This window comes from Pelophylax lessonae (assembly GCF_965119305.1).
Source record: "Pelophylax lessonae genome assembly, chromosome: 1".
In the NCBI taxonomy this organism is placed as follows: domain Eukaryota; kingdom Metazoa; phylum Chordata; class Amphibia; order Anura; family Ranidae; genus Pelophylax; species Pelophylax lessonae.
In genome coordinates, this window is record NC_138768.1 from 554,367,000 (window position 1) to 554,394,938 (window position 27,939).

Consider the following 27,939-nt stretch of genomic DNA (forward strand, 5'->3'; position numbering starts at 1 on the left):
ATTCTTCTAGATACACTTGCACACAGTTTTTGAAGGACCTTGACAGGTAGATCATTACAAACATCCTGGAGAACTAACCACAGGTACTCTGTGGATGTAGTCTGCCTCAAATTCTTCTGTCACTTTAAGTAATTGCAGACAGACTCCATGAGATCAGGGCTCTGTGAGAGCTAAACCATCACTTTCAGGACTCCTTGTTCTTTCCACTGAAGCATGATGGCTAGGCATCTGCCTGTATTTCCGAGCAGAGGACATCATTGATCCTGACCAAATCTCCAACTCCAGGTACAGAAAAGCAGCGCCAACCTTGCAAGGAACCTCCACTATGTTTCACTGTTGCCTTCAGACACACAATGTACCGCTCACCAGCCCTTCAAAAAACAAACTGCCTCCTGCTACAGCCAAATATTTCAAATTGACTCAGTCCAAAGCACCTGCTGCCAATTTTCTGCACCCAGTTTCTATGTTTTTGAACATTCAGACGCTTCAGCCTTGTTTCCATGTCCTATGCAGTATTAAGGCCCCATGCACACTAGACGTTTTTGGAGCTGCTAGCAGCGTCAGACTTTTTTTTTTTTTGCAGCTGCAGAACGCCCATCCATGTTATTCTATGGACTCATGCACACAGAGCTTTTAGGAGCTCCAAGTGGCATAGGCGTTTTACAGCTCCAAAAAAAACCCAGGACCTGTGCGTTCTGGAGCTGCAGCGTCAAGCTGTAAAAACGTCTGACGCTGCTAAAGGTTGAATAACGTTGCTTAACGTTTTTTTTCTTCCATTCAAAATCAATGGTTCCCTATGGGAGCCTATTGATTTGAAAGGAAGGTGCACCGCAAGTCGGATCAGGATGATCCGAATCGCGGTGCGACTTGCGCTGTGAGAATCTGGAGGGGGAACTCCATGCCAAAATGGGGAAAAAAACGGTGTGGGGTTCCCCCCAGGTTCCAAACCAGGCCCTTCGGGTCTGGTATGGAATTTGAGGGTAGCCCCACGCCGAAAAAAACGGCGTGAGGTCCCCCCCAAAATCCATACCAAACCCTTATCCGAGCATGCAGCCCGCCAGCCCAGGAAAGGGGAGGGGACGAGCGAGCTGCCCCACCCCCCCTGGACCATACCAGGCCACACGCCCTCAACATGTGGGGTGTGGGTGTTTTGGGGCAGGGGGGGCTCTGCACCCCCCCACCCCAAAGCACCTTGCCCCCATGTTGATGAGGACAAGGGCCTCATCCCCACAACCCTGGCCGGTGGTTGTGGGGGTCTGCGGGCTCATCGGAATCTGGAAGCCCCCTTTAACAAGGGGGCCCCCCAGATCCCATACCCCCTCCCTATGTGAATGGGTATGGGGTACACTGTTCCCCTACCCATTCACCCCATAAAAGGCAGTGTATGTAAATAATGACAGGAGACGTTTTGGAAAGTTTATGAAAAATCTTCATCCGGTCTTCTCTCCGCTCTTCTACCTCCTCTGGTCGTCTTCTTCCTCCGGACCTCCTCAGACGATGTCTCCGGTGATTATGCCGGTCTCCAGTCTCTGCAGCTTGTTATATAGCCATTGTGGGCGTGGCCGCCCAGTGACGTCACCGGGAGACCCCGCCCCCTTATGTCACAGATGACGTCGGTGACATAAGGGGACGGGGCCTCCCGGTGAAGTCACCGGGAGGCCACGCCCCTAATGGCTATATAATAAGCTGCAGAGACCGGCATAAATCACCAGAGACAGTCTGAGGAGGACCGGAGGAAAAAGACGACCAGAGGAGGCAAAAGAGCAGAAGAGCGGAGGGCAGAAGACTGGATGAAGATTTTTAATAAACTTTTCAAAATGTCTCCTGTCATTATTTACATACACTGCCTTTTATGGGGTGAATGGGTAGGGGAACAGTGTACCCCATACCCATTCACATAGGGAGGGGGTCCGGGATCTGGGGGGCCCCCTTGTTAAAGGGGGCTTCCAGATTCCGATGAGCCCCTTGCCCGCAGACCCCCACAACCACCGGCCAGGGTTGTGGGGAGGAGGCCCTTGTCCTCATCAACATGGGGGCAAGGTGCTTTGGGGTGGGGGTGCAGAGCCCCCCCTGCCGCAAAGCACACACAATCCCCCCATGTTGAGGGCGTGTGGCCTGGTATGGTCCAGGGGGGGGGGGTGGGGCCACTCGCTCATCCCCTCCCCTTTCCTGAGCTGCCAGGCTGCATGCTCGGATAAGGGTTTTGTATGGATTTTGGGGGGGACCCCACACCGTTTTTTCGGCATGGGGCTACCCTCAAATTCCATACCAGACCCGAAGGGCCTGGTTTGGAACCTGGGGGGGGAACCCCACGCCGTTTTTTTCCCCCATTTTGGCATGGAGTTCCCCCTCAAGATTCTCACAGCGCAAGTACCACCGCAAGTCGGATCATCCTGAGGGAACCATTGATTTTGAATGGAGGCAGAAAAAAACACTCCTAAAAGCTACGTGGCCAAACCTGCAATAACGCAAATTGAAAAAGCTACTGAAAGCACGTTTTTACAACTGCTTTTTCCCGGCGTTAGAAGTGGCTCTGCAGCTCGTTTTTTCTGATGCCCAGTGTGCATGAGGCCTTAGAAGTGGCTCTGCAGCTCATTTTTTCTGACGCCCAGTGTGCATGAGGCCTAAGACTTTTGTGCAATAGTGTAAACCAATGTCATATCAAGTGGAATTGCTAAAGTAAAACAAAAAGAGCCTTGGATGTAGAGGCCTTTTGAACAAAGTAAAAGCCAATGTCATCTGACTCTGCCTACACCCTATTAATGCACAATAAAAAAAAAAAAAAAAACACATTTTGATGTTCAATAAAGATTTATTGTGAGCTATAAACAGTGATTTAATATGTATAATTCAATTTGAATTGCTCTTCTGAATTTTTTTATTTTTGTCATGTAAATGGCACAGCACCAATCAAGGCTTGCCAGAGACAGACAGACTCACACTGTAGAGGGCATACATCGAGTAATAGAAGCCCCTCCCAAAGAACAAGGAAAGATAATGTGACCATACACTGCATGATATATCAGATTTATGTGAATGAATTAAGGCAATTAAAACTTTTATGTTTAGTATCACTTTAAGCCTCATGACAACCATGTGTTTATGCAACACTAGTAAAGACTCTACAGGACTCTTAGAGGATAAGGCCACTAACTCAGAGACCCTATGCTCAGATGTAAAATTATTGAGAAAGACCACCCTGCAAATAAGATCAGATGAGGGTATATACCCAATAGGTTTGAAGAGCCAAAAGAACCAAGTTAAGGTCCCATTGAGTTACAGGAGGTGTTGAATATGTATGTGACACCGTGCACAAAGTCTGAGAGGCCAATGGTCTCGGAAAACAGAACATTGAAGCCGAGATTGGCCCCTTGATGGTACTCCAGGCTAAATAGAAAAATACAGGATGCATTTTACAAAGCACTTCCTAGGATGACACTTCCTACCTCCGCAGCACACAATCCTTCCAGGTGTGATGATAGACGTTTTTGGAAGCCACCTTCCTAGCCTTTAGGAGGGTAGGGATGATCACATTTTATAAGCCTCTATCCCTCAGGACCCTTCAGCAGCCATTCTATTAAAAAGCCAGAAACCAAGAAGCAAGATGGTGCATCAGCCCTTTGAACAGCTGGTCCAGAGGATCCAGAAGGACCCATTAAGGGTCTGAGAATGCCAAGTACTATGTTCTCCTAGAACAGTTTGGTGGAATGAGAATAATGGGTATACCCTCCTTTTCAAACCTGCAGAGCAGATGAGGGAGAAGCTGGAAAGATGTAGATCAGGTGGAAATGATCTCAGTAAGTCTTTGTAGAAAAAGAAATAGGTAGCACTCCGTCATGGAATGAAGTTGCTTGAATTTATTGAAGTATCGTCATGCCATACATCCAAACAGACAGGAACTGTTATGTTTCACACGGGTCTACGTGCTTGTTCACAACCCTCACTGAGTCATCAGAGTGTCCACTGTTCAGGTTCAAAGCTGGCCATAGATGGATAGAATTTCAAACAAAAATTCTATGGAAAAGTCTGAGGAAAATTTGTACAAAAATTCTCCGAACATTCAAATGTGGTTAAGAGGTTTTCATTTGCTTTTAAAATATTTGGATTTTGAAATGAATGTACTTTACCATACAAAAAACATTTACACTATTAGGTATTCATTTGTTCGTTCTTGCTCCTTAGAATTTCCTCGTCATTGCGGTCGAAAACGAATGCCAATTTAAACCAATAAATGGCCAGCATATGGGTCCCTGGCGACAAGCATGTCTAATTTGCTATTGAAGCCAGATGCCAGAACAGAAGATTAAACGCCCCCCCATCTGGGCCAAAAGGATAGATGCGAATGCAGAAAGTTGCCTGCTAAATTTCTACGCCTGGTATGGAGACCCTTTTAAGCAGTGCAACTTTTGATGGTTGATGTAGGCCCCAGCTGTAGTATTGTCTGATTGGATTTTGGGTGATATGACACCTGAGTGGTCTGGTGATGATGGGACAGCCTAAATTGCCCCAAGTTCCTGGATGTTGATGGAAAGCTGTGGGGAGAAGGGTTTTTTCTGACTCGCAGGAACTCCACCACAGCCAGGACAGTCTGGCCTTCCAAAACACCCCATTTCTAAGGGCTGATTTTATATGTAAAGCATTTATGCTTTAGTTTACAGCATTTTTTCACCCAAGACTTGGAAGAAGAAAAATTGGATTTTTTTCTTACCGTAAAATCCTTTTCTCTGAAGTTTATTGACGGACGCAGTCTCCGATCTCCATAGTGGTAGGGTTATGCTGCCCCCACAGGAGTAGGACACTAGGCAGAAAAAAAGTTCTGGTTACGCCTATGGGCAGTACCAGGGGGTATACACTCTCTCTTCCTGCTATAGGATGTCAGTTTTGTATCAAAAGCAGCGTCAGAGAAAAATAATATCAACGCAAGTAATAATAGAGGGGCGGGAACTGCGTCCATCAATGAACTTCAGAGAAAAAGGATTTTACGGTAAGACAAAAATCCAATTTTCTCTATCGTTCATCGACAGACGCGGTCTCTGATCTCCATATCAGTAGGGATGTTCCAAAGCAGTGCCATAAAATGAGGGGTGGGAATATCGGAAAAATAAGTCCCCAAGGCCAAACATAGCCAACCAGGCAACACAGGACTCATCAGAACAAACAAGGTAAGGCCCACCTGAAAAGAACATTAAAAACCCTCAAGGATGGCTAAGAAGCCCCCTTAAAAAAGCAGCCTGCAAAACTTTGCAGCCAAAAAGAGGCATCTGCAGATGCCAGCATATCCACCTTATAAAATTTTTTGAAGGTATGAACAGACAACCAAGGTAGCCAGAGTAGAATGAGCCTTAACAGGGAAAGGAGGAACCTGACCCCTAATCGAATAAGCCTGCACCACTGTCCGTCTGATCCATCTGGAAATAGTCGCAGCAGACACAGGCAGTCCTTTCTTTGGACCATCTGTAACTACAAAGAGCGAATCAGACTTCCGAAAAAGACTCCGTAGTCTCCAAGAACACCCCGATTGCCCGAACCACATCCAGAGTATGCAGTGCAAATTCCTTAGGATGTTTTGGCTTAGGACATAAGAGAGTAACACAATGTCCTCATTTAAGTGAAAACTGGAAACCACTTTCGGAAGGAAGGACAGACCCGGACGAAGTACCACTTTATCCCTGTGAACCAGCAGATAGGGAGAACAACGCCGCCAGTTCTGACACCCTGTGTGCAGAAGTAATAGCCACCAAGAAGGCCATATTCTGGGATAAGGTAAGCAGAGGAATCTCCCGAATACTTTCAAAAGGAGATTTCTGAAGAACCGACAGCACCAAATTCAAAAAGGTCCCAAAAGGTGGCAAAGGAGGACACACCGGATGTACCAAGTATCGCACCCCCTGGATGAAGTTACGCACCAGGGAATGGGTGGCTAATGGCCTTTGGGAAGAAAAAAAAAAAAAAAAAAATCGCCAAGGCCGAGACCTGACCCTTGATAGTACTCAAGGCCAACTTTTGATCAACACCTCGTTGAAGGAAAGTCAAGATCCAAGCCACCAAGTAAGAGCGAGGTGGAGCCCCAAGAGACTCACACTACGCAATGTACGACTTCCACGTACATTAATAGATCTTCCTAGAAGTCTCCTTCCTCGCTCTATCAGAGTGGGAATCACTGAAGCAGACAATCCACTGTCCTTCAGCACCTGGCTTTCAACAGCCAAGCCGTCAAAGCAGGATGGAAGATTGGCCCCTGAGACCGTAATACCTCCCTGAGAGGGAGTCACCAAGGAGCCCCTGCGACCAGCCTGACCAGGTCGGCGTACCAAGCTCGGCGAGGCCAGTCCGAAGCCACAAGAATGACCGGAATCCCTTCCACCTCGATCCTGCAAAGAAGTCTTGGCAGTAACTTGAGAGGAGGAAAGGCATACATCAGCTTATACTGAGCCCACGGGGCCACCAGCTCATCTGCGGCGTCCGCCAGAGGGTCCCAGAACGGGCCACAAATCTCTGCACTTTTCGGTTGATCCGAGACACCAACAGATCTACATCTGGAGTGCCCCAACGAAGGCACAACTGCTGAACACCTCCGGATGGAGGGACCATTCCCCTGCATCCAAAGCCTGTTGACTGAGGTAATCTGCCTGCCAATTTTTGTGAACAGCGGAGAGAGCTGGAACAAAGCGTTCCACCCATCGAAGGATGCCTGCCACTTCCAAAGCCGCAAGGACACTTTAGTGCCCCCTTGGTGATTGACGTAAGTCACGGCATTGTCCGATTGAATGCACACTGGACAACCCTGCAGGTGCTTGGTCCAGTGGACCAGGCAAAGCCGAATTGCTGTCAGCTCCAGAACATTGATCGGTAACCTGGATTCCTCCAGGGACCAGACAACCTGCCGAGAACACCGACCCCACCCAGACAGACAGACTTACATCTGTGGTGACAATTGTCCAATATATAGCGTGGAAGGATTTTCCTTGCTTGAGCATCGGGGCCCGAAGCCACCAGATCAGGGACTCCCTGGACACCTGGCTCAGCTGGATCTGATTGTCCAGGGAATTCGGATTCTTGTTCCATTTGAGAAGGATTTCTTTCTGGAGGATTCGTGTGAGGAATTAAGCAAAGGGGACCGCCTCGAATAACGACACCATCAGTCCCAGCACTCTCATACAGGTCTGAAGGGACAACCAATTGCTGGACAGCAACAGCTGAACCGCAATCTGGAGTTTTTCCAGAGGAAGAAACACCCTGGCTGAGGACGAGTACAAAGTCAGGCCCAGGTAGTCCAGTCTCATGAAAGGGACCAGAATTCACCCAAACTGCTCCAGAGTTCTCATGGTGATTTCCAGATTTGTCACCAACACCTTGGGAGACTCCGCACGTAGAAGCAGATCGTCCAGGTAACCCAGGACCGATATTCTCCGCTGCTGTAACAGCGCCAGAATCGGAGCCAACACCTTCATGAAGACCCAAGCAGCAGAGGTGAGACCAAAGGGCAACGCCACAAACTGATATTGATCCTCTCCCACTGCAAAATGGAGAAACTGTTGGTGTCCTGCACAGATTGGGTTGTGGAGGTAGGCATCTTTGATGTCTATGGAGGCAAAGAAATTTCCCTGATGTAGGGAGGCCATCACCGTGCAAACAACACAGTGCATTCCATCTTGAATTTTTGAACACGCACAAAGCAGCTCAGTGCTTTCAGGTCCGGGATTGGACGCACCTTGCCTTCCTTCCTGTTCCTTGAACAGGTTTGAATAAAAATGCTGAAATTGTTCCGCACACGGAACCAAAACTATTACTCCCTGTTGTACCAGGTCCTGTACTGCCCCAGAGAGTGCCAGCAAGCGATCAGGGGACAGTCGCCGAGACAGTTTCGGCTGGACAGTTTTGATCTTGTAACCAGACCGTATGACCTCTTAAACCCATTTGTCTGGTATCTGGAATAGCCACAGGTCCGGGAACCAGCAAAGACGTACCCCTACCCCAGATACGGGGGGAGGGTGCACCTTTGGGCCGAACTGGCCTTGTCCTCCGGTCTGGAGAAAACGGAATTTTTGTAAAATCTTACCTGTAAAATTCCTTTCTCTGCGTCCTCCGACAGTCGCCGCCTCTTCATATTCGTCACAATGGGGTATTAGACTTTTCTCCGTAGGAGTAGCTAGGCAACAGAATATGTCAATATTAAAGCTTTTAACATATCCCACCCCCAGGGGGTGGTCCCCTCAGTCTATACCCTCCTGCTTCCTGTTCCATACCTCAGTTTCAGTAGAATAGCAGTAGAGTACATACACAAACCCCAAAAGAGGGGCGGGGGCGGCGACTGTCGGAGGACTCAGAGAAAGGAATTTTACAGGTAAGATTTTACAAAAATTCAGTTTTCTCTTACGTCCTCCGACAGTCGCCGCCTCTTCATATTCGTCACAATGGGGACGTCCCAAAGCAGTGCAAACATGAGGGGTGGGAAACGCAGCCGTGCCTAAGGCAACGCAGTCTCCACATCAGAGAAAGTAACCTTACCAAGGGAAGGAAACCAACTGGGCAACATGAAAAAAAGCTTGCTCAACAGGAGCAACAACCCAGGAAGAACAAATAACCTAAAAAGCATCCCAAACAGCCAAGGGCCCAAAAAACAAGGGACCTTAAGGTACTGCCGCCCTAAGAACCTTGCGGCCAAAGGAAGCATCTGCCGATGCCTGAACATCCACTTTGTAGAACTTTGAGAAGGTGTGAACGGACGACCAAGTCGCCGCCTTACACACCTGGGCCACAGAGGCCCGATGATGACAGGCCCAAGACGTACTCAGAGATCTGGTAGAGTGCGCCTTCACAGGCATGGGGGGAACTTTCCCCTTAAAAGCATATGCCTGCTCAATGGTCTGTCTGATCCATTTGGCGATGGTAGAAGCCGACGCCGCCATGCCCTTCCGAGGTCCCTCAGGAAGGACAAAGAGAATCCATCTTGCGAAAGGATTTTGTCGAATTCAGGTAAACCCTGATCACCCGAACAACATCCAAGGAATGCAAAGCCACCTCCTTCGGATGCTTAGGCTTCGCGCAAAGCGAAGGCAAGACAATGTCCTCATTGAGGTGAAATTCCGAAATCCTTTTCGGAAGAAAAGAAGGATTAGGTCGCAAGACCACCTTATCCAAGTGGAGTACCAGATACGGAGACCTGAACGACAAAGCTGCCAGCTCCGAAACTCTGCGAGCCGAAGTGATCGCCACCAAAAAGGCGACCCTTTTTGGACAACAGAGGTAACGAGATCTCCCTGATCTTTTCAAAGGGAGCATGTTGCAACACGGACAGAACAAGGTTCAAGTCCCATGGAGGCAAAGGCTCCCTCCTAGGCGGGACCAGGTGTCGCACCCCTTGAACAAAGGTGCTAACCAGAGAATTAGACGCCACAGGGCGCTGAAAAAGAACGGCCAGAGCAGAAATCTGACCCTTAATCGTGGCCAACGCCAAACGCTGGTCCACGCCCGTTTGAAGGAAAGCCAACACTCTCGAAACCGAATATGAGCGAGGGGAGTACCCCCTGGACTCACACCAGGTAAAGTAGGCCTTCCAAGCACGGTAGTATATCTTCCCCGAAGAGGCCTTTCTAGCATTGATCAAAGTATGAATGACCTCCGGAGAGAGACCCCTATCCTTCAGGACCTCGGTCTCAACAGCCAGGCCGTCAAAGCCAGCGACTGTAAAGCAGGATGGAATATTGGTCCTTGAGACAGAAGATCTTCCCGAAGAGGCAGACGCCATGGAGCGTCGACCGCCAGATTCACGAGGTCTGCGTACCAAGACCGGCGGGGCCAGTCTGGCGCCACCAGAATCACCGTTCTTGGTTCTGAGGACAACCTGCGAAGGAACCGGGACAGCAACTGAACTGGTGGGAAAGCATACATCAGCCGATACTGATGCCACTGAGCCACTAACGCGTCTGCCCGAGGATCGCGCGTCCTGGCCACGAATCTTCCCACCTTGTTGTTCAGACGAGATGCGAACAGGTCCACATCCGGAAGACCCCACTTCGCGCACAACATCTGGAAAACCTCCGGGTGGAGCGACCATTCCCCCTGGTCCAGAGTCTGACGGCTCAGATAATCCGCCTGCCAGTTCTCCACCCCCGGAATGTGAACTGCCGTTATCGCCGGGACGTGTGTCTCGGCCCAAGACAGAATGTTGGCCACTTCCTGAGCCGCTCGGGCACTCCTGGTGCCCCCCTGGTGGTTGATGTAGGCCACCGCTGTGGCATTGTCCGTCTGAACCCGAACCGGACAGCCCTGTAGCCTGTCCGTCCAACGTTGAAGGCAAAGATTTATCGCCCGCAATTCCAGAATGTTGATCGGAAGGGAGGATTCCTCCTCCGACCAAGTACCCTGGGCGGACAGAACGCCCAGAACACCACCCCAGCCCGACAGGCTGGCATCCGTGGTGATCACCGTCCATGAAAACGGACGAAACGACTTGCCCCCCCGACACCGCCGGGGACTGCAGCAACCATAGAAGATTCCTTCTCGTACGAAGACTCAAAGAGATCTGAAGATCCAGAGATTGTGGTCGCCCGTCCCACCTGGACAGGATCTCCGCCTGGAGATCCCTCGTGTGAAACTGGGTGAAGGGAATCGCCTCGAAAGCCGAGACCATCAAACCCAAACACCTCATTCCCGTCCGGAGGGATGAGCACGGAACGTCCCGAAGGGACCTGACTTCGTCCTGAAGCGTCTTGAGCTTGTCTTCCGGCAGGAAGACTTTTGCCTGAACCGAATCCAGAATCATACCCAGATAGGGAAGACGAACCGACGGACACAGCGTCGATTTTGGGAAGTTTATCGTCCAACCAAACTCCTGTAGAGTTTGCATCGTGACGGACAGGTCCTTCAGACTCTGACTGGTCGCAGACCGGACCAGAATGTCGTCCAGATACCCCAGGATTGAGATACCCTGGGCTCTCAATAAGGCCAGAACCGGCGCAAGCACCTTGGTGAAAACTCGCGGAGCCGAAGCGAGACCGAAGGGTAACGCCACAAATTGATAATGATCCTCCGCAAATGGCGAATGGAAGGTACTTTTGGTGACCCTCGAAAATGGGGATGTGTAGGTACGCATCCTTCAAGTCGATGGAGGCCATGAACTCTCCTGGAACCAGGGCAGCCACCACCGAGCGCAGGGATTCCATGCGGAACTTGCGAACCCGCACAAAGCGGTTCAGAGCTTTTAAGTCCAGAATTGGACGAACCTTACCCTCCTTTCTGGGCACAGTAAACAGATTTGAATAAAACCCCCGAAACCTGTCCCGATGAGGCACCGGAACCCACCACTCCCTGAGCCCGCAGATCCTGCAAACGCTCCAAAGACAGTTGAAGGTTTGAGGGAAAAAACCTGTTCGCCGGCCGAGAGAGGAACTCGATCTTGTATCCAGACCGAACGATCTCCTGAACCCACCTGTCCCGAACGCGGGCCAGCCAGGGTTGAAGAAAACCGAGCAAACGTCCCCCCACCCCAGAACCGGGTGAGGGCGTCCCTTCAGGCCGCATTGTTATGGGCAGCGGATCCGGACTGGCCGGACTTCTGCTTACCTGCCCATGGTTTCTTTTGGGAGCCTTGACCCTTGAAGGGCTTGCCCTTATAGTGCGACCGAAAGGCACGAAAGGACCCCTGAGGGGGCCTAAATGAAGCGTGCTTCTTACCTTGAGCGCCCTTAGCCTTGTGAGATTGGGGCAAGAGCATGCTCTTACCCCCAGAGATCCCCTTAATCAGCGTATCCAGTGAGTCGCCAAAAAGGCGAGATCCTGAATAGGGCAAATTAGCCAAGGTCTTGCGAGACGATTGGTCCACAGACCAACATTTTAGCCAAATCAAACGGCGTGTCAACACCGCCACGCCGTGCACACGTGCAGCAAAAGGAATTACATCCAATTCCGCATCACACAAATACATGACACCCTGATGGATCTGATCCACCATAGCCAACGTCGTCGGCGGGGCAGAATCAGCCACCAGGACGCACCTGAGTACCTGCGTCCAATCCGCAACAGCCTGAGCTGCCATAAGGGAAGCAAAAATAGCTTTTAGCATGGAACCGGTAACCGAGTAAGTATGACGGGCGAGAGACTCCAGTCTCCTGTCCGTAGCTTCCCGGAACACCGGGGTATCCTCTGCCGGAATCGCAGTGGATTTATTCAAAACCGCCACCGCGTGATCCACCGGAGGTGGCACACACCAACGTTCATCAGTGGCGGGTGTGAAGGGATAATGCAGCTTAAACCTACTGGGCACAGCAAAAGGCTTTTTTAGATTGCGCCATTGTTCACTAACAGCGCGCTGAAAATCCTCAGTGCAAGGAAAAACCTGTGATGTTTTGCGCCTCCGCTGTGTCCCATAAGAAGCCAGAATGGCAGGTGGACATGGTTCATCCTGTAAATGCAGCGTTTGTTTGATAGAAGCAACCAATTCATCCATGATTGCAAGCTCTTCAGATGAGCCAGGGGGAGAATCATCAACCCCCTTAACCTCTGCATCCCCCTCTGACCCTGCAAAGTCCAGGGACGAACGGGGACCCCGATAAGGGGACCCCAGCCATAGCAGCCCCATCACCTTCGCCCTCTGAATCAGAGGAGATTGAAACTCTGGGCCTTTTAGTGGATTGAGCAGCCACAAGCATCTGCACCTGAGCAGCCAGGTTAGCCACAACGGTGGCCAAATCGCCCCCCTCAGGGGAAACAGCAGCAGCCCCTTGTCCACCCAGTAAGGTGGGAAGAAATTTGATTTCCTGAGAATCCATGCCCCCAGAAGTGTGCAGGAGAAAAAAAGGGTAACTGCCCCTTTAAAAATGCGGCTAGCGCAGCCCACCGCACACACACACACCAGCACAATGCGACCCCCACAGGGAAAACTACAAACTCAGGCAAGGAAAACAGGACTAAGGAGGATAAAAACCTGGAGAGAACACTGCTGCTGCTGTATCGATCGGTGTGCCCAGGGAAAAGGAAGTGATGCAATAGAAGCCGCTCCTATAAAGCCTATGGAAGGCTACAAAAAAATGGCCGCCGGGGGGAGGAGGTAAATGCAGTGCTACATGAGGTCGGAGCGATCGCCGCCAAAATGGCAGCGCTTGGCGCCAAAAACGACGCTCCCAGCTATAGAAGAAGCCCTCATTGCCTGTAATCATCATTAAAATGGTGGACCGCAGCAGCGGCCGCCGCATGTTGCACAAAACATGATCCACAGCATGTCCTACAACACACAGCATGTCACACAGATAAATCACACAGTTATGCACACAGAACAGTGTATAACAGCCCCCCTCCTTGCAGCCCACAGCAGCATCCAGACAGGGAGACACACAGTGTGACCAGACATGCAGGGTTACACAGTCCCAGACTGACACCCACCAAACAGACAGGTCCCCACACAGAGTACACTTACCTGCTGAGTGGCGTGGGGAACCCGCACAAGCGATCAAGCCACTGCACATGTGACAGGGAGAGTCGCAGCCAGGACGCAGGAGGACTGCGGTGCGAAACCGCATGGCGTCCAGTGAGGTAGCCACCTCACCATAGCATCCCTGCAGCAAACAGGGATGGGTCGTTCACATGTGCCAGGAAAAATACCTGACTGAACGCTCGATGGCAGGCTGGGAAGCCACTGGCCCACAACCTACGACCAGGGGGGCCAGCCCGAGACCCAGCCCGCACGATCCTCTTCATCAGAAGAACTAACTAATGCTGACAAAAGTAACAGCTAAGTAAAGAAAGAGAAAAAAACTCAAATAAAATCAAAAAAGAAGATCAAGGCTGAGACAAAATGCCCCAGCACAGAAACAGCCAGCTAACTCCTGAAAGCTAGACATTGAAACTGAGGTATGGAACAGGAAGCAGGAGGGTATAGACTGAGGGGACCACCCCCTGGGGGTGAGATATGTTAAAAGCTTTAATATTGACATATTCTGTTGCCTAGCTACTCCTACGGAGCAAAGTCTAATACCCCATTGTGACGAATATGAAGAGGCGGCGACTGTCGGAGGACGTAAGAGAAACTAGATTTCCGTTTGCTAGAGCTAGACCATGGTCGCTTAGAACTACCCGAGGGGGTCTTGAAGGACTTCGCCTTATCTACTGACCCTGAGGGACAAAATAACTTTTTTGTGTACTGAAAAGAAGGGACCCCCGTCTGCGAGGAGGGTCCTTACCCTTGTTTGCCTGCGGGAGAGAGGTACTCTTACCCCCTGTGAGACCTTTGATAAGGTCATCCAGGGTAGCCCAAAACAGGCAATCTCCTTGAAAAGGTAGATCAGTTAAAGCCTTCTTTGAAGTCTGATCCGCACTTCAACCAAACTATACGCCGGAGGACCACAGCCGAAACCAACAGTCGGCCCAGTATGGGAGCAATATCCAGCGCGTCATCGCAAACAAACTGCAGCCCCTGCACCAGTCGGTCCAACAGCTCTTCAAAAAGGCAGGAGGGAGACGTTTGCCCTCCAGGTCACAGCGTAGCAACTTAGCCCATTCAGTCAATGTTTGTGAGAACAGGGCAAACGTAAAACGCCAGTCTTAGTGCGGACCCCGCCAGGCAGTACATATTGCGGGCCACAGACTCCGCCTTCCTATCCGCCGAATCCCTAAAGGATGGGGAATCCTCCACTGGGATCATGGTTGCTTTATTCAGTCTTGAGACCGAAGGGTCCACCCTAGGTGGCACAGTCCACTTCTTTACAAGGGACTCCTCAAAAGGGTAGCGTCTAGCAATACGCTTAGGCACCCCAGGGGAACGCTTTGTGCGGTCCCATTCTTTTTTGAGCGTGGCGTCAAAATACGCGGGAAAGGGAAAAGCTTTGCCGCTCTGGATGGCTTGTGAGTGCCAAACGTAGCCTGCGCTCAGTCGCAGCTGCGTCCTGCATTTTCAGGGTCTCACGCACAGATACAACCAGTGCATCCACCAGCGCCTTGTCTTGCGTGGCAGTGGAGGTAAAAAAATGTCATCCTCGCTATCAGAGGAGACAGGGCGCGAGGTAGCGGACCCGGCAGGGAGACCCGCGTCTGCGGTGGCTGAGTCAGACTCAGAATCTGAGACATCAGATGAGGCAGGGGTAGGCGGAGAGCGCTTCTTACCACCTCCCCCTTTAAGGGCTACCTCCACCCGGGACACAAACGATTCCAGGACTGCCGAAAGTGCATCCATTGACAGCTGGTATCGGGAGGGCCTTGCGGCCTCCCTGAGGGAGTCAGGCGGGGACACATGGTCTGCAGGGTCCATGTTGCACCAGGGAAACCCATCAGCAAAAAGTTGAAAAAAAAAAGTTTTTTTTTGTTTTGTTTATTTAAAAACGTCCTACCGTGCTACAGCGCCCCCAAGAGGTCAGGCAGAGCACACTGTAGACCCCCAGCAGAGAGAGAGAGACACCCCCCCAAACTCACTACCCTAAACCAAAGATGCACTAGGAGGCCCAGAACGTCTGCACAGCACGTGTCAGCAGCGATCTCTATCCAAAACGGAGATCTGAAGATCAGCATCAGGGTATAGGGAGGGACTCCACCCACAAAAAAACGCAACCAGGAACTCCCATTCAGTGATTCCTATTAGAAAAAAAAAAACACCGAAAAATGGCGCTGGGTGTACCAAGATGGCCACCGCTTCATGCAGAGCACATGGGCTACAAGAAAATGGCGGCCTGCAGCGCTACTGAGGACCCTCGTGAGGACCCCCCAGCCTCCTGAACGGGATCAATTGGAAGGTGGACCCTGGAGTGACAGGTAGAAACCCCCCCCCGCATGATCGTTCATCCATTACCGGCGGTGCACCCCCGCCCCCACCTGTGGCCTGAAAACTTGGACTCTTTCCCCAGAAGTAGTCGCCCACATCCCAATATCAACAGTGGGGGGTGGTGTCTGACAGGACAGAGGGTCCGACCGTCCCAGGGAGGGGCCTGCGTCCACCCCAAAATCCACCAGGGGAAGGGGGGGGGGCATTTACTCACCAAACCGGAACAGGCGGACGCCATCTCCTGACAGAACCCCTCTCCACCGAAGTGGGGGCTGTCGGCCAAATAGGAATGCTGCGACTCAGGCCTGGACCCGGTCGTATGCAACCTGGCGAGACGTTTAACTTGTGGGACTAGTCCCTGTCCAGTGGGACTAGGTCGCGGCCGGCCCAGTGTGGAGCTAAGGTCTGTGTGCACTCGTTGGCCGGCTGGGGTGACCACTGGATCTATACATCCAGCCCGTCGCCCAGATCCAGCATAGTTGCTTGTAGATCCCACAGGAAAAAAAATCCATAGAAAAAAGTTAACTTCTAAAAAAAAACAACTTTGCCAGAACCAGAGATCCCAGCAAGGAACTAGGTCCTTACTCCCGACTAGGCAGATTAAAACTGACATCCTATAGCAGGAAGAGGGAGGGTATACCCCTTGGTGCCCATAGATGTAGCCAGAACTTTTTTTCTGCCTAGTGATCTACTCCTGTAGGGGGGCAGCATAACCCTACTGATATGGAGATCAGAGACTGTGTCCGTCAATGAACGATAGAGAAACAAACATTTAAACGAAAGTTCAATGCTAGAAAAGCATTCACATTTTAAATGAGTGTCCTAACAGAAGCGAATATTGATTGCTAACATTTTTAATCAGAACAAAAATACTTTAAAACCGGCAAGTACTGAAATTGATTTAGATAAACCAGACCTCAGAATGGTACAGTATTCAGCTAAAACCAAATACTGACTCTACAAATTCAGATGGGGAATCAAAATAGGATTCCAGACGTGCAATATCCTACAGAGTGCTGTGCAAAATAATAATAATAATAATAATAATGCATAATTGCAAAAAAAAAAAAAAATACATTTTATTAACAAAACACAGCTGAAATAAAGGTGGCAGGAATGTAAGAAGCCAGCATCTGTCTGAATTTTCCACAAGCAGTGCTACATATTGCCAAAATTAACATATAACTTATGATAACACACATTTGTAGAGATTTAACTTACTTACCTTTTGGGCTTTGTCTTTTTGAAACACAAACACTGGAGGGGCTATGGCGGGTTTGTCTAATTGGAAGAAAAAAAAAAAAATACAATTTAGCCTTCACAATATCAAAACCACATAACAGAATAACCAGAGAAGTTATTTATGCTACCAAAATGTGTTACCTGTTAACCTGTATTGCGTTTAGGCAGCCCGTTTATTTTATTAGCTCAGCCGAGATCTGTGCTTGGTTAGATGGTGTGAAGGGCATTGTGCTCCCCTAGACCCCCAATGTCCCCAAAAGAGAACCCGTCACCTGCCCAATGCTTTAACATGGGTGTTTATTAACCCCTTATAAAAGCAATCAAGTAAAAAAAATAAAAACAGAACATTTAGGTGTAAGTTCAGTCAAATCCTAACTATACCAAAATCAGAACGAAACCCACCTATCCTTTTCAGCCAAGGGATCTGCCACCTTAGCCTCTGTTTGATCTGCAATTGCTATGGTGCTGCCCATGTGATCAGTTATTACTCCAGCTATTTGATGGTTTGACAGTGATTGAAAGTACAAGCAAAATATGGGTTCGCATTCCCAGCATGCCAGGAATGTAACTTTTTTTTTTTTTTTTTAAACTGGAAGGCCTCTTTCACACATGCAGACTGTTTACTTCATCAGTTCAGTCACTTTTTTTTCAAAAAGATATTACACTTAAATTAACCTAGTATTGACAGGCTACGGACAGACCACAGCTCCATTGTAAAGTGGGTGCTGTCAGCCAGGAAAAACGCTGAGACTCAGGCCGAGGCCAGGACGTATGTGTCCTCACGAGACATTTAACTTGCAGGCCAGCCCTCGTCCAGTGGGACTATGTCGTGGACACTCTCGCTGGCCAGACTGGGGGGTATCCTCTGGATCTAGATGATCCAGTCTGTCACCCAGTCGGGCAATTGATTGTAGATTCTCACAGGAACAAAAACAAAGATGGGAAAAATTTCCATTTAAAAAGAACAAAAATAAAAAATTTGCCTGGACCAGAGATTCCAGCAAGGAACTGGGTCCTTACACCTGACTAGGCAGAAAAAAATGGAGTGCCCTATAGCTGAGAGTGGGTATATACCCACTGGGACTGCCCATAGGCGTAGTCAAGCTTTTTCCTGCCTAGTGTCCTACTCCATTTTACTAGTAATGGCGGCGTTCAGCAATCTTTAGCGGGACTGAGACATTGCGGCAGACAGATCAGACACCTGACACTTGAGAGGACCAGTGACATTACTACAGTAATTAGTGCTTAAAAAAAAAAAAAAAAAAACTGGATTTTTGACTTACCATAAAATCCTTTTCTCTTAAGTTCATTGACGGACGCAGTCCTCTGATCCATATCAGTAGGGTTATACTGCCCTCTACAGGAGTAGGACACGAGGCAAAAAAAAAAAAAAAAAAAAGTTCTGGCTACGCCTATGGGCAGTCCCAGAGGGTACACCCTCTCTCTTCTTGCATACATGCATACAATGTCAGTTTTGTATCAAAGCATTGTCAGAAAAGGAACACCAACCCAACTAAAAATAGAGGGGCAGGTACTGCATCTGTTAATGAACTTAAGCAAAAAGGATATTACAGAAAGTCAAAAATCCAGTTTTCTTTCTCGTTCAATGACGGATGCAGTCCTCTGATTCATATCAGTAGGGACGTCCCAAAGCAGTGCCATAAAATGAGGGGTGGAGCCGCAGAAAAGAACAAGTCCCCAAGGCTAAACATAGCCAACCAGGTAACAGAACTCATCAGAACAAAAGATGAGGCCCACCTGAAAAAGCAAACCCCCTCAAGGAAGGCCAAAAGCCCTCCAGACAGCAGCCAGCAAAACTTTGCGGCCAAAAGAGGCATCTGTAGATGCCAGCACATTCATCTTATAAAATTTGGTAAAAGGTGTGAACAGGCGACCAGGTTGCCGTCCTGCAACCTGAAGCACAGATGCCTGTATGGCAAAAAGCCAAGAAAGCACTAGGCGCCCGAAGTAGAATGCGCTGAACCAGGGAAAGGTAGGACCTGACCCTTAATTGAATTTGCCTGCACCACCGTCTGTCCAATCCAACTGGAAAAATAGTCGCAGCAGACGCAGACAGTCCTGTTCTTGGGCCATACGTGAATACAGAGAGTGAACCTGACTCACGAAAAGACTCAGTAGTCGCCAAGTACACCTTCAGTGCCCGAACTATATCCAGAGTATGCAATGCACATTCCTTAGGATGTTTTGGCTTTAGAACACAAAGATGGTAATACAATGTCCTTGTTCCAATGAACACTAGAAACCACCTTCGAAGGGAAGGACGGATCCAGACTAAGTACCACTGGTCTCCATGATCCAACACATAGGGAGAACAATAGGGCAAAGTCGCCAGTGCCGACACGGCGGCCACCTTCTGTAATAAAGGTAGGCAGGGGATACCCCCTGAATACTTGCAAAAAGGAGGTTCTTGAAAAACTGACTGCACCAAATCAAGGTCCCCAGTTGGTGAGAGATTACACCGGAAGTACCAAGTGTCACACCCCCTGGAAGAGGTTACACACCAGGGAACGGGCGGCCAACGGCCTTTGGAAGAAAATTGCCAAAGCCGAAACCGGACCCTTAATAGTACTCAAGGCCAAATTTTTATCAACACCCCGTTGAAGGAAAGCCAAGATCCAGGACACCGAGTAAGAGCGAGGGGGAGCCCAAAGAGACGCACACCACACAATACAAGTCTTTCTCGTACGATGAAAAACCATCCTAGAAGTCGCTTCCCACGCTTTAAGCAGGGTGGGAACCACTGAAGCAGACAATCCCCTGCCCTTCAGCACCTGGCTTTCAACAGCCAAGCCGACAAAGCCAGCGTCCGTAAAGCAGGATGGAAGATCTGCATTATCCTGCAGATGCGACGCCAACAGATCCACGTCTGGAGCTCCCCAACGAAGGCACAACTGCTGCAACACCTTCGGATGAAGGGGTCATTCCCCTGCATCCAAAGCCTGTCGACTGAGGCAATACGCCTGCCAATTTTCCACACCTGGAAAGGGAACAGTGGAGAGAGCTGAACAAGGCACTCTACCCAACAAAGAATGTCTGTTACTTCCAAGACCACAAGGACACCCTTGGTGCCTCCTTGGTGAATGACATAGGCCACGGTCGTGGCACAATCCGAATGAATGCGCACTGGACAGCTGCAGGTGCCCGATCCAGTGAACTAGGCAAAGCCAGATCTCAGCTCCAGGACAATGATCAGCAACCTGGATCCTCCAGGGACCATACTCCCAAAACAGAGAACCTGCCGAGGACTCCTCCACACCCTGACAGGCTTGCATCCGCAGTGACAATTGTCCAGTAAAAAGGGGAGGAAGGATTCCAGATCCAGACTCCCTGGTCACCTGGCCCAGCCAGATCCGAATGTCCAGAGAGTTTGGATTCTAGTCCCATTTGAGAAGGATTGCCTTCTGGGGGATCCTCGCGAGGAATTGAGCAAATGGGACTGCCTCGAAAGACACCATCAGTCCCAGAACTTGCATGTAGGTCCAAAGGGATGACCATGTGCTGGACAGTAACAGTTGAACTGGAAACTGAGGTTCCAAGAGTTTTTTCCCCAGAGGGAGAAACACCCTGACTGAGGACGAGTCTAAAAGACAGGCCCAGATAGTCCAGTTTCATGGAAGGAACCAGGGATGACTTCTGGAGGTCCAGAACCCACCTGAACTCCTCCAAAATTCTCATGGTGACTTCCAAATTCATCATCAGCACTGTAGGGGACTCCACATGGAGAAGCAGATCGGCCGGAAACCCAGGACTGATACACACCCGCTGCCGCAACAGCGCCAGGACCGGAGTCAACACCTTTGTGAAGGCCCGAGGAGAAAAAGCGAGACCAATAGAGATCCTTCCCCACGGCAAAGATGGAGAACCCGTTGGTGTTCTGCACATAACGGGATGTGAAGGTAGGCATCTTAGATCTCTATGGAGGCCAGGAATCCCTCTGATGTAGGGAAGCCATCATTGTGCGAACAGATACCATCCTGAATTTTTGATCCGCACTGAACCATCAAAGGGCCAGTAGGTCCAGCCTTGTTGAACCAGAGCCTGAATTGCCCTATAGAGTGCCTGCAAGCGATCCGGGGGACAGCCGTACATTGGAAGGGAAAACCTTACCGGAAAAAAAAACGGATCGAAACCCGATCTTGCAACTGGACCACATGACCTCCTGAACCCAGCTGCCTGGGATCCGGGCCAGCCGCAGGTCCGAGAACTGGCAAAGACGTCCCCCCACCCCATATATGTAGGCCTTGTCCGCAGGTCTGGAAAAAAAACGATCTCTTGTTTGCCAGACCAGGGTCGTTTGGAACCACCCGAGGAAAGCTTGAAAGACTTTGCCACATCAACTAACTCCGAGGGACGAAGAAACTGTTCGCAAGCAGAAAAGGAGGGACCCCGTCCACGACGAAAGGCCCTTACCCTTGTTAGAGGAAGAAAAGCGCTCTCCCCCCCCCCCCCCCCCCCATGAGACCCTTATAGAATTTTATTCAGGGAAGCACCAAACAGGCAATCCCCCTGAAAATGGAGATCAATTAAGCCCTTCTTAGAAGTTTGATCCGCAGACCAACACTCCGTCCAAGGATACGCCGGATAACCACAGATGAAACCGTCAGGTGACCCAATAAAAAGGAGCCGTGCCCAGCGCGGCATCGCAATAAATTGCAGCTCCCATGCCAGTTGCTCCAACAGCTCCCCCAGGGCAGGAGGGACTCGCTCCTCACCAGGTCACGGCGTTTGCAGAACTCCACCCATCAGGCAGAGTCTTCATGGCAAGGGCAATCACAAACACTGTTCCCAGGGCAGACCCCGTCAGGGCATACAGATTGCAGGCCATAGCCCGCGTCATACTATCCCCCAGGTCCTTAAAGGACAGGGATACCTACACCAGAACAAGGGCAGTCCTATTCAGCCTAGAGACCGTAGGTCCATCTTAGGCGGTACAGTCCACCTCATCAAATGGGTAACGCCTAGCAGCCGCTTAAACACCCTAGGGGAACGTCTGAGACGGTCACATTCTTTATGTGAAAGCAAATTAGGCTGCTCCGGATGGCATGTGTGCCAGATGCAACCTGCGCCCCAGGCCCAGCCGCCGCATCTTCCAAATTGCAGGGTGTCAGGCACCGAAACAACCAGTGCCTCCACCAGCGCCTGTATCATACATGGCAGGGGAGGTAGAAATGTCATCCTCATTATCCGAGGAGACTGGGCGCGAGGTAACAGACCCAGCAGGGAGGCTCCCAACTGCGGCGGCTGAATCAGACTCAGAATCCGAGACATTAGATGAGGCAGGGGTAGGTGGAGAAACATTTCAGCGTCTCAAGGCCACCTCCACCTGGGCCCAAATGCTTCCCACTGTGCTACAGCGCCCCGCAGGTCAGGCACGCCCGCAGACCCCCAACAGAGAGAAAAAAAAAATAGGCCCCCAGAAGAACCCACTGTGCCAATATGCATTCTCAGGACAGCACGAGTAACCAGCAAGCCCTCCCTGGGGGCTCCGCTCCCCAGGAAAACGCCTCCAGGCACTCCCACTTAGATTCAAAGCAGAGAATCCACCGCAAAATGGCCGAAAACGGGTGTACCAAGATAGGCGCCGCCATAATAGCAGACGAGGCTACAACAAAATGGCGACCCCGCGCAGCACCAGGACCCACATGGAGACACACACCCCCCCAGGTCCCAGCCTCAGGTAGGCCCAAACAGTCCCCCACGTGGGAAGGGGGGGGTGGGAAACCCAGGAGTGTGAGGGTCCGACCAACCCAGGGGGGGGGGGGCCCGCGTCCACCCCAAAATTCACCAGTGAAGCATTTAAATCACTGTACCGGGAACACAGGCGTGCACCATCTCCTGACAGGACCCCTCTCTACCGCAGTTTGGGGGCTGTCGGCCAAATGGGAACGGTGCGACATAGGCCTAGTCCCTGTCGACCTGGCAAGATGTTTAACTCGCGGGGCCAGTCCTCGTCCAGTGGGACTATGTTGTGGCCGACACAGCGCGGAGCTAAGGCCTGCACGCGCTCGCTGGCCAGACTGGGGTGACCACTGGATCTAGATATCCAGCCCGTTGCCTAGCTTGGCATAGTTGCTTGAAGATCTCACAGGAAAAAATTCCAGTGGAAAAGGCTAACTAAAAAAATACTTTAATGCCAGGACCAAAGATCCCAGCAAGGAACTAGGTCCCTACTCCTGACTAGGTAGATTAAAACAGACATCCTATACAGGAAGAGAGAGGGTGTACCCTCCGGGACTGCCCATAGGCCTAACTCGAACTTTTTTTCTGCCTAGTGTCCTACTCCTGTAGGGGGCAGTATAACCCCACTGATATGGATCAGAGGTGTGGGGGATGGCCTCACTAGAGAAACACAGATCTGTGCTACTAAATAGCAGGAACACAAGATCCATGTGTTCATCCCTGACAGAAGGGCAGTCTGCCTTGTTTACATAGGCAGATCGCTTTTCTGTCTCTGGGGAGCGATTGCTTCCGCCGGACCCGCTGGTAGGCTCCACTTCTGGCTTGCTCATGCCACCACTGGCTTATTGCCCGAAATGTCGTACAGGTATGCCATTTCCCGCAATAGAGCTGACTTTACGCAGTATATGTACTGCTGGCGGTCGGCAAGTGGTTAAAGAGCAACTTCACTTTTGTGGATCTATGTACAGCCATGACTAAACTACAAATATTCATTTTCATAAAGTCTGCTGCCTCAGTTTTTATTAAGGCATTTTGCATATACTCCAGAATGTTATGAAGAATGATCAGATGAATTGCAATAAATTGCAAAGTCCCTCCTTGCCATGAAAATTAACTTAAATTTCAAATAACATTTGCACTACATTTGCGAAGAAGGCTTCAGGGAGCCTGAAGAAAGTCCAGGAAGCACCAGGACTGTCTCCTACAGTTGATTCAGCTGGGGGGGGGGGGGAAATCGGGGGACCACCTGTGCAGAGCTTGCTCAAAGGCAGGTGTGAGTGCACACACAGTGAGAAGACTTTTCAAGGATGGCCTGGTGTCAAGAAGGGCAGCAAAGAAGGCACTTCTCTCCTGGAAAAACATCAGGGACAGACTGATATTCTGCAACAGGTACCTGGCTTGGACTGCCGAGGACTGGGATAAAGTCCTTTTCTCTGAGAAATCCCCTTTCTGATTGTTTGGGGCATCCGGAAAAAAACCTTGTCCGGAGAAGAAAAAGGGGAGTGCTACCATCAGTCCTATGTCATGCCAACAATAAAGCATCCTGAGACCATTCATGTGTGAGGTTGCTTCTCAGCCAAGGAAGTGGGTCTTACTCAAAATTTTGCCTAAGATCACAGCCATAAATAAAGAATGGTACAAAAACATCCTCCAAGAGCAACTTCTTCCAACCATCCAAGAACAGTTTGGTGACAAACAATGCCTTTTCCAGCATGATGGAGCACCTTGCCATAAAGTAAATGTGATAAGTGGCTTGAGGAACAAAACATCGAAAATGTTGGGCACATGGCGAGGAAACTCCTGAGACCTTAATCCCGTTGATAACTTATGGTCAATCATCAAGGGGGTGGGGGGGGGGGGGGTGAACAAAGCCACAAATTTTGACAAAATCCAAGCATTAATTATGCAAGAATGGGACGCCATCAGTCAGGATGTGGTCCAGAAGTTGATTGATAGCATGCCAGAGCGAATTGCAGAGGTCTTTAAAAAGGGTCAACATTGCAAATATTGACTCTTTGCATAAACTTAATGTAATTGTCAATACAAGCCTTTGACACTTATGAAATGCTTGTAATTATACTCCAGTATACCATAGTAACATCTGACAAAAAGATCTAAAAAGACACTGAAGCAGCAGAGTTTGTGAAAAAGAATGTGTGTCATTCTCAAAACTTTTGGCCACAGCTGTACATTGCAAAATTTTAACAAACTTTGTTGCAGATACCCAATTTGCTATTCTGAAGAAATAGCCGTTTGTGTCCATGTGAAAATTGATTCTAATGGGGGTCATTTTATAATTATCAATTAGCTGCTGCATTTCTAATATGTAGGGGGCAGGGTCTGCATCCCCTTTTGCTGGCCATACACTATATGAAAAATCGTTTGATCATGCAATGGCCGATTAATGGTTCAATGGACATAAATTAATCTTTTTTTGTTCGCTTTTCCACATATAACTAGTGCAGTTTGGACAAGAAACACATTAACCTTTCAATTTATCGTTCGGGCAGAAAATTTCCAAAATTGTCCTTTGCCCATTAACTGGCCAAAAATAATATTGTATAGTGTATGGCCAGCATTAGAGGCGATTTCCCTTTGGGACTAGCTCACCAAAAAATATATTTTTGTTGCAGGAAATGCCCAAAATCTGACTTGTATCTTAGTGCAGATCTGGAGGCATTATGTACAGAGGGTGTACTGAACACCCCCCGTGTGCAGTACACCCTCTGTACATAATGCCTCCAGGTTGTCATATTGCATTTTTATAGAAAATCACAGAACTGCAGATTGAAAACAAAAGGTCTTTTTATTAACATTTAATTACAATGTGACTTGTATAGCAATTGTATACACTAGAGCTGCATGATTAATCGTTAAAGGAAAAAAAAAAATACATTACAATTTTGATTCAACACCCACCTCCCTCCCCAAGATCTTAATCTGGCCCACAATTCATACAGCGCAGAGCCGTTCTCTGCTCACTCACAGCTGTCAAAAAATAAACAAAAATAAACAAATTGTTACGCTGAGAATTTCATTTTATCTAGAATCGTGCAGCTCTAGTATACGTTATATTTGTTTTATACCCAAAAAAGTAAAGTTACCCTTTAAGCCTGCTTCCCCAGCAAGCCACCTCTTTACAGGAGAGCACTAGCCACCCCAGACTCCTAAACATTTTCAGCATCGCCGGGCAGATGTTGAAAGACCGCCTCAAAAAATAGAGGCAGCTCTGGCCCTTTCTGTAAAGCACTTGAGTATTCTTAGTCCAGTTCAGTTTATTATCTATGTGCACCCCCAGATACTAGTAATTCTCTACTACATCCAAACCAACTCCCTGGATAGAAACAGTGGCTCACCGGTGCCTTCTTCGGTCCCAAATTCACATGTTCAATTCATACACATTCACTACATAAAGGCTTCTAAAATAGTTTCCTACTCCGTTTTTTTTTCTGCCTCATTATGTCCTCCAAGCTCCTGTACCTCACCTTTACCCTCTCCCATAAGACTGCAGCTGAGACCAGAGGGTCCAGAATAAAAATGCTAGAAGTATAGCGAAAAAAGTACAAGAGGTGGCACACACCTCATTGGAATTAACCCATAGTAATCCAAAACATTTTAGAAAGCAGCTCAATTCCTGGAGTTCAGCTTTTACATTTTTTTTTAAAGAGCTAGTTTGGACAAAATCTACCTTTAGCATATAGGCCTCCATATGAGCACGTCTCTTTGCCCCTGACAAACAAACACAATTGCAATTTCCCTAGAAAGGCTGATGACAGGTCTGTGTTAGCTGATATTATGCAGAGTGGACATGGCCAGAGCCCGCTCTGCTCTAATGGCAGTTGAGAGTATACAGACTCTGTTGTCCATTTATACCCAGCTGCCCCCACTTTGATCCACCCAAATGGAGGATGACGCAGTTATCTTTTTTCTGTGGGTCTGATCGGACCCGGAGGTAGGTGGGTGTAAACGGGCACGGTCTCCTGATGGATTAAACAAAGAACTAGAGATTAACACTTTGATATAATGGGTACTTTTTGAAAAAAACAGATTCCACCCCCCCCCCTTTTTTTTCTTCCTCTTTCTCCTTTTCTATGGCACTTGTTATGGCAATCGGTTTTAGGTATAAGTGAATTTTTAGCATGTACAATATATAATGATTCTTTAGTAATATGTGGATTCCCTTCCTGGCCCACAGTGTAGTTGATGATAGCTGGTAATTTCCAGGCTTCTAGTATTGCACTGCATGTGAGGGAGGGAAGTAATTATTTTATGGAAACAGTGTTTTTTTAGGGTTAAATATATATATTTAACGAATCGTGGTTAGATTGATACATTAACATTGTCGGTTGTCAAATCATCTGTAATTTACATAGGTCAGCCTCTCCTGGTATGGTCCCGTTTAGGATTTGGGGCAGGGGAGGAGTTTTGCATTCCTATATAATGCAGTGTGCATCTTGAGTGGGCGGGACTTGACAAAGGAGACCACGCCTCAAAAACACATCATAGAAACCCTGGCAAATGGTCTCTCCCTCTTGCTCTCATCTGTGTTGTGGTACATGTCTAAAGAGTGTGGTATCAGCTGGATCGGCGCATGCGCAGTGGATCAGGCACGCTAGAGCAGAGTCAGGGCGGTCTAAGCTGGGATCATTAGCGGTCAGCTAGCTCCTTGGAGATCCGAAGTTCCCATCCAGATCTTACAGTGTTGACCCAGGAGAGTGGACTAAGATTACTTACATGCCTGTATACTTACTACAAAATGTGAGTGTATTGAAGGAGATTTTAAACATTGCTCTTAAAGGGGTTGTAAACTCAGAAGGTTTTTTAGCTTAATGCATTCTATGCATTAAGCTAAAAAAAAAAAAAAAAAACCTGTGTGCAGCAGCCCCCCTCAAAGCTTACCGACCCCCCCCCCCCCCCCTGCTCCTCAAAAGTGCCAATTGTGCAAGAGCAGCGGCGGCGAGTCCTTAAAGCAGAACTTCTCCCTTTTGGGTGGAGTTCTGCTTTAATAAATTGTACACCAGGGTGGATGTGGGCTCTCTCCTTTTCTTTGTCCCGAAGAGACCTGGATTGGAAGGGGGCATTAAAATATGCTCATCAAGATACAAAAATATTTCTCTTCTTAAAAGCAGTTTTCCAGCCTTTTCTGTGTTTATTAAAAGTCAGCAGCTACAAAAAGTGTAGCTGCTTACTTTTAATAAACACACACTCACCTGTCCTACGATCCAGCCGGCAGGAGCCTAGATCCTCTC

General features: G+C 49.1%; 1 protein-coding gene across 2 annotated transcripts in view; it reads right to left on the minus strand.

Moving 5' to 3' along the window:
• The window catches only part of RANBP3 (RAN binding protein 3), a 164,338-nt gene that overhangs the window by 104,706 nt on the left and 31,693 nt on the right, over positions 1–27,939 (minus strand). For both annotated transcript variants that reach the window (XM_082245300.1, XM_082245299.1), the window contains exon 2: positions 16,974–17,029. In XM_082245300.1, coding sequence (XP_082101426.1) covers positions 16,974–17,029 — 56 coding nt within the window. The remainder of the gene's footprint in view (positions 1–16,973; positions 17,030–27,939) is intronic.